An 11,330-nucleotide genomic window follows, 5' to 3' on the forward strand; every position below is an offset into this window, starting at 1 on the left:
TATTTCTCTGTTAAAGGAGGCTTATTGACTGTCCAGGGCCTGTCGTTTCAGGAAATATTCTTTTAATGGTGTCTCTCAGTTTCTCTTGTTGTGCCTTTGAATGTTTTATTTCCCTACTCAGCAATATTTGGGACTTGCCGTCATGCACACTTTGGCTTGTTTCTTAGTGTAGCCCAAAGAAGGAAAACAGATAGACAAACACAGAGGGAACAGAAGTACACAAACGCACAGACAAATCAAACAAACAAACACATTAAAAGGGGGAAAGAAAAGAAAGAAAATGGAAAGGAAAGAGACGAAAAGAAGAGAAGAAGAAAAAAAAGAAAAAAAAAGAAAGGGGGTCAGAGACAACAAAGGACAGTGGACAGTCTAAAAGTGTATGACCAGTTGACGGGAGAGGTAAGGATGAGATACAGGAGAATATACCTGGATTGCAAGAAGGTAAACAAAGGGAGAAAGGAGAAAGGAAAATAAGGAGTAAAAATTTAAAAAAATTTAAGTAAAAAAAAGGTAATAATAATAAAAAATAAGTACAAAAAAAGAAGAAAAAAAATGAAGAAAAAAGAAAACAATAAAAAAATTATAAAAAAAAAGACAGCAACTTCCCCTTGTGGATAGGCGTGGTTTGGTGTGGTAGGTCTCGGAGGCTGCACTCAGAGGCTCTGCCTTGGTGCCTGCAGAGAGTAGAATGGCAGCAAGCCAAGCTCCGCTGGAACTATGCACTGTAGGCCACTCTGATGAGTCCAATCTCCTTGTGCTGTGGTTGAGCCGAGTTGTGTTTTCCAGGCCCGCCTCGGATCAAAGTTCCAGTCCATGCACTTTTATGCTACCACAGATGAGATATATTTGCTTTGGTGGCTGGCTTCTTAGGGGGAAGAATCAGTTTGTCTTGGCTCAGGCAGGGATTTCGGCTGCCCCTGCCTGAGGGGAGGTGTGCTGCCTGACGCGGGATGCGCAGCAGGAGGTGAAGTGCACACCGTCACAGACACAACTGTGGATTCCCAACCCCCAGCCGGGATTGCTATCTCATTGGGGGAGGAATGAGTTTCTCTTGGCTTCGCACAGCTGTTGCCCAAGGCACCGTGCGCTGCTAGAAATGAGCTGGAAGCTCCTGCAGCCTGAGCGTGCATCCAGGCCTCCAGGACTGTCAACTCCCTGCTGGGATCACGCAGAGGTGGGGGCTATTTTTTCCCTGTTGGCACCTGAGATTTGGGATTCGCGCGGCCAATGCTGGGGGCGAGATGCGCCGTGGAAATGAGGTGCGTGCTCCCACTCCCAAAACTGAGGTCGAAGTGAGTGCCCCTGACACCGCCACTGCCGCCGCCACTGACTCCCCACCAAGATGGTGCAGGGCTGGAAGCTGTTCTTTCCCTTTCACCACCTGGGTTTGGGATTTGGGCTACCCAGCAGTTATCTATGGAGTGAGCTTCTCTCTCCAAGCGCAGTTAAGCGTTCTTTATCTCTTCCCCAGAGACAGTACTATGAGCGTGTTCAGTCTCTCTATCTCTTCCCTTTGTCTCTCGGGCTCCGCGCGCTTGCCCCGCGTTGGGCTGGGGCTCCCACCTCCCATGCCCATGTCAGGCTGGCCCGTTTTCGAATCTCCCCAGTTCGCACTCACTCACTCAGGTATCCTTCAGGTTCTCTTCCTTCTGGAGTCTGTATTTTCTCCTTCCGCTCTTGCAGATGAGAGTAATGTCCTTCTCAGTTCGATCGATGGGACAGACGAAGTTTACAGAGCTCCCTTTCTCTCTGCCATCTTGGCTCCTCCCCCCTATTTTTCTTTTTTAAACTAAAGAGAATTTGCTCTTCAGTCCCAGGAATATATATTCTTCTTAGTCCATGCACTTCTAATGGACTTTCAAGGGACTTTTTATGGAAATAATTATTTATTTTGGGGGATGAGCCTGTCTAATCTAATCTCCTTATTTAACAAATGAAACAAATAAGCCTTGGAAGGGTTGTGTAACCAAAAGTTAGTAGCAGAATAGAGGTTATTAGAACCTGTTGGAGCCTGGATTTCTTGGATAATAGCATCTTTTCTGTTCTACCAGTGACGATTTTAATATTTATTTTACTTTGTTTTTTAAGCAATTGAACTATCCTTATCCCCATTTTTTCTCAAACCAGGTCTTGTATGGAAACCAGTTTGTGAGACCGAATGGCCATGCCTTTGTTGAGGCAGGTGTATGGTAGTTCCCTCCCTAGGCTGGGGCTCTGGAGAAAACAGTTACACTGGAGCGCTAGGAGTTGGTCTTTTTGTTCACAGCTATAAAATAAAGGGTCCTGGGGAAGGAAGGATTGTAGTTACATTTATGGTTCCTTTTTATCTCTGAAGTTCTAGGATTCTGTAGCCAGAATTAGCATTTGTGCCCCTAAAGCAGTGTGGTTCTCAGAGTGCCAGGAGAATTCTGGAGTCTTGAAAGATGGCTGGGATTTGGGGGCTGACTGCAGGGTTTAGGATGGGAGTGGGGTTATACCCTTTCTTATCAGAGAATCCATTCAGTTAAATGGTCTTTAGAGGAAATGTTCACATTTGGAAATAACATAGATTCTAAAGTATATGTTGGGCAGCGGGGTGGTGTAGACACATACCAGTAAAGCTTGTGAAGAAAACAGATAAAGCATAAAAAGCCAATTTGATGAACAGATTTTGCCCGTGGTCATTTTATTTGTAAGCAATGCGTGTTAAATTCCTGTGTATTTCTTTCTTTATAAGGTTCAAAAGGTTTCCCTGATCCTGATTTAGTACTGAAGTTTGGTCCTGTGGACAGCACATTAGGCTTTCTTCCCTGGCACATCAGATTGACTGAGATTGTGTAAGTAATTAAAAGTATCCTGACTTTGGTTCAATTCAGCAAGTGTTTCTTGAGCCTAGCACTGTACTGGGTATGGTGAGAATTCCCAAAGACTTACAATACTGGTCCTTACCCTCATGTGTTTCACGGAATCAGTGGTGAGATAAAGACTCAGACCCAAGAGAGTGTGGTTGTACAAATGCCTGGTATTGATACAAATTGTCATGGGAGACCAGGAGTGAGAGAGATACGCCTGTGGGTCAGCGTTGCTGATTTTAAAGAAAAGTTATGACATACTCCAGGGCATGTAAAATGGATAGAACTTTTGTAATTACAGGAAAGGTGAGGAGAGTAAGGGATGATGGGCAAGGAAAAAAGAAGAGCTGGGAAGTGAGGAATGAGCATCTCATTTTAAAGAAATTGTGAGGGAACTGGCCCTACCAAAGCAGAGATTTAGCATTATAACATTGGACGGTAGTACACTTGACCCTAAAACAGTGTGGGCATGAGGGGTGTGGACCCCTGTGCAGTCCAAATTCGGTATATAACTTCTGACTTCTCAAAAACTTAATAGCCTACTTTTGACTGGAAGTCTAACTTAATACATATTTTATGTTATGCATATTATGTTCTGTATTCTTACAATAAAGTAAGCTAGAGAAAAGAATTTTAGTAAGAAAATTATAGGGAACAGAAAATACATTTATAGTACTGTACTGTATTTATAAAAAAAATCTGCATACAAGTGAACCCATGCAGTGCACACCCATGTTGTTCAAGGGTCAACTCTGTAAGGTGAAAACAAGTAATTTGGGGGTACCGATGCTGGGTAGGCTTTAAGTTCCAGTACAAAGAATATGCATAACAGTTCAGACAGGAAATAGGAAATCACTGAGCCTGTAGATAGTGTAGAAATGGTGATTTTAGAAGATTTGTTTGGCACCTGTGTACTAGAGTAGATCAGATTTGGGAAAAGATATGGTAGAGAGCCCAGTTAAGAGGCCATAGTTATGATTTAGGGGATAATACAGTGATGAAAAATGAAATTGCTTATTTAGAGGCGCCTGGGTGGATCAGTTAGTTAAGCATCTGGCTTCAGCTTAGGTCATGATCTCACAGTTCGTGGGTTCAAGCCCCACGTCGGGCTCTGTGCTGACAGCTCAGAGCCTGGAGCCTGCTTCAGATTCTGTGTCTCCCTCTGTCTCTGACCCTCCCCTGCTCACACTGTCTATCTCTCTCAAAAAAATAAATTAAAAAAATTTTTTAAATTGCTTATTAAGAACAGAGTTGCATAAACTTTTTATGTGAAGGGCTAGATGTAAGGATTTTTGGTGAATGTGTGGTCCATACAGTCTCTGCAGCTATTCTTGTGTTGTAGCTACTCAGCATTGGGAGTATAGCAGAGCAGCCAGAGACGGCGCATGCACAAATGTGTGTGACTGTGTTGTAATAAATCGTTATTTAAAAAAACAGGTGGCAGGCTCATGAGCTGTGACCCCTGATTTTGAGGACTCAGTAGCCTTTTTAAAGTATTTTTTAATGTTTATTTTTGAGAGAGACACAGAGAGAGTGTGAGCCAGGGAGGGGCAGACAGAGAGGGAGACCCAGAATCTGAAGCAGGCTCCAGGCTCTGAGCTGTCAGCACAGAGCCTGATGTGGGGCTTGAACTCACAAACCATGAGATCATGACCTGAGCTGAAGTTGGACGTTTAACCAACTGAGCCACCCAGGCACCTCCCAAGTCTGAGTCTTAAGAGGACATACTGTAAATTCTGTGTCTAATGAGAATTATTTACCAAGCATAATTGCAGGCTTGGTACTTCAAAACTGTGCTAAAAGTTAGAGAAATGAAATGATTCCTAAGCTTTTAAGCCTAATAAGGCAAATTATGATGTGATTGAGAGAAACTACATAGTCAAGGGAACATTGATTTTGAAGAAAAAACATTAATTTCAAGGGTAAGATGATTTCAAGTCCATAGTCTATTTAAAGGAAACACAGAAAAGCAGATGAAGACGCAGAATTGGTCCAGGATGAAAAGTCAAGGCTAAAATTGGATATTTGGAGACTGAAGGTTGTTAGAAGTGGTAGTAGTTGAGTCTGTGAGAAGAGGGACTTTCTCAAGTTTATATATAAGAGTACAGTATCAAGGGACCTTTTGGCCTTTTAATAAATGCTTCAAGTTCAGGGGCAAGACAGGGAAAAGGTGTCCAATGAAAAGGCAGAAAAGAACATGTAGCATTTTAGAGTCAGAAAGGGCTGTATTATGGTCCGAACTCCTCATTTTAAAGGTGTAGGAAAATGGGGAAGAGATGTAGCTCTCATTATTGTGTGTGATAAAGTGGAATTAGAACCCAAGTCTCCAAACTCTGGCTTTCCTTCTAATGGGTGTATGTTTCTCTTGTTTCTTTTTCTCCCGGGGTTTTCTGAGTTAATTTCAGGTGCCTTTTGCACTGGGCTCCAGGAAAGGCAGCAGTGATGCCTTGTGAGGTTGAGAGTAGTTTGGAAGGAGCAGAGCGTGTTTTAGAACAGATATATATATATATATCTCAGTTTGAATCTTGGCTCTGCAGTTCAATAACATGACTTTGGATGGCTGTTTAAACTTCTCTGTATTTGTACCATGGGTATTTTAATAAGAAGTTGAGGATTTAAGTCAGCTAATGGACATCAGATCCCGAGCACATAATAAGCTTTCCCATGGATCTTTGTACATATGTCTATCATAGCCCTGTCACGTTCTGTTAAGGTTTACTGTGAATTTGTCTACCGCCTCCCAGACGGGAAGCACCTGATATCTTAATGTCTTAATCATAATGTGGAGAAGTAGAAGGGTGGAGCACTGCCAACAGACAGGAAGGGCAAGACCACTTTGGGGGCCCTGAGGAGGGAGTGGTAGGAGATGAAGTGGTTGATGAAGTGGGTAAGATGAGAAAGACTTAGTAAAGCGGGTTGTTTGAGGAGGACATCTGAAGCAAGCTTCAGCGAGAAGAGCATCATTGAGTTTGTCCTTTGAGGATACCTTGTGAGGTTATCGCTGCAGTGGAGTGAATAAGATGAAAGGTTGATGGTAGAATTAATAAGAGATAAGGAAATGGAGGAAGAGGAGACTTGTTTTCAGAACTTTTGGCAGCTGAAGGAAAGAGATGGGAAGTCAATTCTATTTCAGTAAAGCTAGGGAGGGGAAAAGGAAGGGTAAGGAAGGCCCAGCTGTGAGAACCAGCACACGGTCAGACAGGAGTCCGTTCGCGGTTGGTTTGTTCAGTCTTTCTTTGTGGTGTGTGCACCTGGAGCTCTCAGTGCGACCTGTACTCTGACCAGGGGTTTGGCTCTGGTACCGTTTGGAATTCCCAAAGCCTCACAATAAAGCTGTGTACACTAGGGAATTGTTTATGTCAATTACTGAAAATTATTTTAAGCATTTAAAATACCTAACAGGGAATCCTCTGGCTGTACATTCATTGTACCCTTAAAGTGTCTTCACGTCACACTGTAATTGCCTTCTTGAGCGAATAGAAATGGTAGAGATAAACATTCATTTATTGGTTGCTCACCACACGGCTTCAGCCTACAGGGGTGTGAGGGTGCTCTGCTGCTCTGCTGGTGGTCAGCCTGGCGGTCCTAAACCACTGCACGCAGTGCTGGCTTTACTCTGACAGAGAGGACTTCTCACAGTGAGCGTGAATGAGATCCTTTTTAAATAGGTCTCCAGTTTTGCATTCATTTAGACTTAGGCTTTAATTTTTTTAAATTTATGTTTTTTATTTATTTTTGAGAGACAGAGACAGCACGAGCAGGGGAGGGTCAGAGAGAGGGAGACACAGAATCCGAAGCAGACTTCAGGCTCTGAACTAGCTGTCAGCACAGAGCCCAACGTGGGGCTCTAACCCCCCAACCATGAGATCATGACCTGAGCCGAAGCTGGACGCTCAACCGACTGAGTGGCACCCAGGCGCCCCTAGACTTAGACTTCAGTACAGGTTCTGAATCTCTGTCTTGCTACGAGTTGCTTTTCTCTCCTTAGAAAAAGAAGGAGAGATGACATTTTTTACTTGCACTGTTTCACAGTGAACTTAGCAGTCATTTAGTAGAAATGGTTTGACATAGTCTATGTTTATCATTTCTTCTGTCTGTGACATCTTTTGGAGTATTTTCCTTCTGGTTCCTCCCTCCACATTACAGTATATCATCTAATTGCTTCTTTCCCCTGTGCTTTCTTTTCAGCTCTTTGCCTTCCCACCTAAACATCAGTTACGAGGACTTTTTCTCTGCCCTTCGTCAATATGCAGCCTGTGAACAGCGCCTGGGAAAGTAGTGATCCCCGGTTGTGTATTTTGATTTCAGGCTTTTGGAGAAAAGGACCCAAGTGATTCTGATGTTTACAAAGCACCTATGAAACCCTGTACACACCTAGTTCATAATCCTCATAATTTATCAACAAACACAAAAAAGTGTCTTACTTGAGTAAGGGTATGTGTGAATATGTGTGTGCGTGTGTGCGTGCGTGCGTGTGTGTATGTGTGTATCTAAATTTATAAATGGGGGAAGTATTGGAGAAGGAAATACAGAGACCTGCAACTTTGAGCAAATAGCAGCAATGTTTTAGGAGCTGAAATTTCAGATTTAAAGGCTTCAGCCTCAACTACTTCCCTGTTTTTATGGGGAGAGCAGGGGGTGACTAGAGCTATTTGGTCGTTTTGAGGGGAGGGGAATAATTTTTGTTCAGTCTTTCCTAGTGACCAAATTTCATTTTTAAGAATAATATATTATTAAATGGAACCGTTTTGAGTTTGAGGGGTTACCAGAGGAATGGCGTTCTGTGATGGTCACATGTTCAAAGCTTGCTCACCTTTGGAGCAGAGGGAATGCCTATTTTCAGATATCCGTCCATTTTCATCTCATTATAGTTAAACAGTGTGACTTATGAGTGTTGCTCGATGTCTGTGTTCTGGATTGTGAAGATCATTTGAAAAAAAAACTCATCTACATTGAAATGCAGAATTTAAAAGATTTAAATATTGTATTAGTCCAAAAAAGGTGGAAAGTTATAATCTTAAAGGTAAAGTTAGAAATTTTCCTAAAATAGGAAAGAAAGTTTGGTTTCCTTTTTTTATTTGGCAGGCTCTGTGTACCCAAAGTTGGTTTAAAAAATATTCCCATCAGCTTTTATTTAAAATAAGCATTTGAGGGAAGTTATCAAGGCAGCTCTTTTCCCCCAAAGCAGTAACCTGTTCCTCTTGGGAACAGCACGTTTAGGGCTGTGTTAGTTCCCAGACGTTTTACTCAATCAAACCTGATGGTGGGGGACTTGGCCTAAAAGATCTTTAAGTAAGATTGAGGCCTGTGTAGGTAATAAAATATTACCAAAGTCTACAAAAGTAATTTAAGTTAACCTTACACGTTCTCTTTCATGACAGAGAACAGCACTGGTTCTGTTATTTTTTAGATGAATAAATGATTTTTTGATGTTTAATATTTTTTCCCTCACTCCTGATCCTTGGACAGAAACCATTCTTTATATTTGTTGGACTGTTTTCAGAAAAATCTTAAGTGTACAATAGTTGTCTAAAATTGTACATTTAGAATGTAGTAGCTTTAATACTAGGTTTCAGAAGTCTGAAAAATAGCAAAGAAGATGGGGTTTAGAAAGCAAGGTCTGAAATTGCTTGTCATATTCTAAAGCTGTGAGGAGGATACGTATTTGGACTTTGGACTATAAAACCCCATTTATGATTTTAAAAACTACACTTGAAATAAAATGATTAAACTAAATTTTGGTTCAGTGACATTACTTTGCACTTCGTAGTCCTTTGTACATTATAAGACTTTTTTTTAAGTCTTAATTTATTGCTACAAGTTTTGGGTGAAACTATAGCATCTCCCTGAACTACCAGTTTCTGATTTCTGTCCCCCTATACTGTGATCCATGTTCTGTTGAGGGTTTTTTGCCTTAGTTTGAGACTGAATTTATGTCTTTTATAAACATGGTGTTTGTCTTTTATAAACATTCTGGGATATGTATGGCTTTAATGAATAAATTTAATGGGCCTGATTGAAGTGAAGGGATTTAATATTTGTTAAAATGAAGTTAATCAAACACTACCCACTGGGATGTGGCCAAATTCTCTCAAAGTTTAGTGGTTGAGTTTTGTACTTTTATTTTCTCCTTCCATTTCATAGCAGTGTAGTATTACACATCAAAATAATCTATAACCTATGGCTTGAGTCTGTTCTAGTCCTAGAAAGAGGCCCTTAAAACAAGTTGCTAAGGATTCTGAATTCAGATATAAGCATTCCAAAACCTCCTCATGAGTTTAACTGTGCTTGTCTGATCCGCACCACTTGAATGGCACTGGTCATTCTGGAAGTCCTTTCAGAATCATCCCATGTTCTGCCTCGTCAGGACTCTTTGCACTCCCAAGAAGAACTGATAATCTTAAAGATTAAGCAAAGTGTTGTTTGTTTTTATGTGGACTCAAGATACTCATCTTTAAATTGTTTCTTCTTGACATCCCCGACAATGGAAAATTATCAAACCTACTTTCAGGATGGCAGGTTGGAGCATAGCAAAAAGTTTGAGTGTACGCATTCCAGTCCCAACTCTGATTGTATTTTGTTGCTTAAAACTGATTACTGTTAGTTTGAAAGCTGCTTTTGATGTGAAAAACAAAATTCTGGTATATTGGGACTAAAGCTTAAGAATACCTGTCTCTGAGAGGATGGTGTTCTGATGTTAATGAACAGTGCCAAATACACTGTGCGTATCTACAATTTAATCTTTGAATGTATGTTATTTGATTAGCTCCTTCCTCCTGTGTGATGGCACCAAGCGTAGAGTCAAATCCTCGTGATGTTTTGTATGGCTGTAGACTTTGGCAACATGTACATAATGTGTAAAGCAAGTTTTTATGATTGAGGAATCAAATTTATTGAATTTTATTATTGAAAGTTGAAACTTAACATGTATGAACAAAAACAATAAAAGAATATACTCTTTTCATGGACTATAGTATTATGTGAACGCTACATTTATTCTAAACATCTAGGGCCTGCAGAAATGTACTGAGAAACTCATGACTAGATAGCAGCAATACGGTTTTTTTTCCGACAGTATGTTCTTGATTGAAATATATTCTCATTTTTACCAGGTTAAACATTTGGAATCTTAATGGTATTTGCTTTTTGCTAGATAACAGCAAGATAAAATTCAGCTTTGCCATTGCTAGAGTTGTCAGAATTCCACAGTAATTAAGATCAAGTTGATTTTTACTGAGCATGGAATGCCAAGTTAAGAATGTATATGTGTACTCTTAGGAAATTTGACAGTCCTTGTCAAACTAGGACATAGAAAGGTAAGAACCATGGTCTGTCTTACATTGCACAGAATATTCGCTTTCTGAGTATCTAATTGCAAGACAGATTTTCATCTGAAATCAGGTTTTTCAAAGGGCACATTTTAAACTTTGGTTAATAGGAAATGCATTTAACAAAAATTAATGTAGGAAGAGTTCAGTATAGTTTGAAATAAAACCCAGGAAATAAGAGTAATGTCAGCAATTGTCCAAGAATCCTACTTGATAGGCCATAAACTGTGATAAAATTAGTGGGAAAAGGGAGTGCAGAAAGAATTTGCTTGTGATTTGTTTATTTATTTATTTTTATTTTTTATTTTTTGCTTGTGGCTTTAAAAATATTAATTATTAAAAAAACAAAATTCAGAGAAGCTAAAGTAAAGGAAAATAATTTCTAATACCATCATTCTTTGGTTACATTTTTGGTGACAAATTTTTTTGTACTTCTATATGAAAAAATGAAATCTGTAACAGGTTTAATAAAGAGATCCTTTTTAAGCTTCAAACTAATAAATTGAGAGTCTTGCATTGTGTTTTGTATTTAGCTATTGTGTCTGGATATAAACAATTACATGAGCACATGAAAATAAAACGTTTGGGAGAAATTGCAGTCCACATTCAGTTACCCTTAATAAGTATTTATTTAACTTTAGTCCAACTTCTTCAAGTAATTTTATACTCCTCTCTTTTTTCCCCTCCATCTGTCTTGTAGAGATTCAGGGACTATACATAAACTTTAGCATCTGGATTCATACATCCAGATTAATGCAAAAAATAAAAATTAGGTAGACTCCCAGGTCATACTATTTGGATTACGTGCTATGGGCCATGTTTATACTTCTCATCATTAGTAGTAATAATTCAAGTTGCTTTAATGAAGACAAGAAAAGCATAGGTTTTTTGGCTCAGAGAAGGAAAACCTGAGCAGAATGAAAAGGTTTGAATGTAGGGCAGTCAGAACAGTATAGTTCTACTTGTGTAGAGTAATTATTTCCATTCTGTTAAAGATTGACTTCAACTGCTGTATTTTTTATGGATCTGGTTCTATGAAGCCTTCCTTTCTTTTTAGTAAATGTATATTTTCAAGGTTATTCCTCAGTAACAGTTACACATACCTGCCTTAAGTTTCTTATTTTTACAAAATTTAATAGAAAAGTAAATAGATAATGGGAATAGTAACCAA

The 11,330-nt window shown here is 39.8% G+C and overlaps 1 protein-coding gene across 1 annotated transcript in view; it reads left to right on the forward strand.

The window, feature by feature from the left end:
* NUS1 (NUS1 dehydrodolichyl diphosphate synthase subunit) overlaps nucleotides 1-9,793 on the forward strand; it is a 27,089-nt gene extending 17,296 nt beyond the window's left edge. The window contains exons 4-5 of the mRNA XM_029944789.1: nucleotides 2,717-2,816; nucleotides 7,020-9,793. Coding sequence (XP_029800649.1) covers nucleotides 2,717-2,816; nucleotides 7,020-7,110 — 191 coding nt within the window. The 3' untranslated portion in view covers nucleotides 7,111-9,793. The remainder of the gene's footprint in view (nucleotides 1-2,716; nucleotides 2,817-7,019) is intronic.
* The last annotated feature ends 1,537 nt before the right edge of the window (nucleotides 9,794-11,330 follow it).

The sequence above is a fragment of the Suricata suricatta genome, chromosome 7 (genome assembly GCF_006229205.1).
Source record: "Suricata suricatta isolate VVHF042 chromosome 7, meerkat_22Aug2017_6uvM2_HiC, whole genome shotgun sequence".
Taxonomy (NCBI): Eukaryota; Metazoa; Chordata; class Mammalia; order Carnivora; family Herpestidae; genus Suricata; species Suricata suricatta.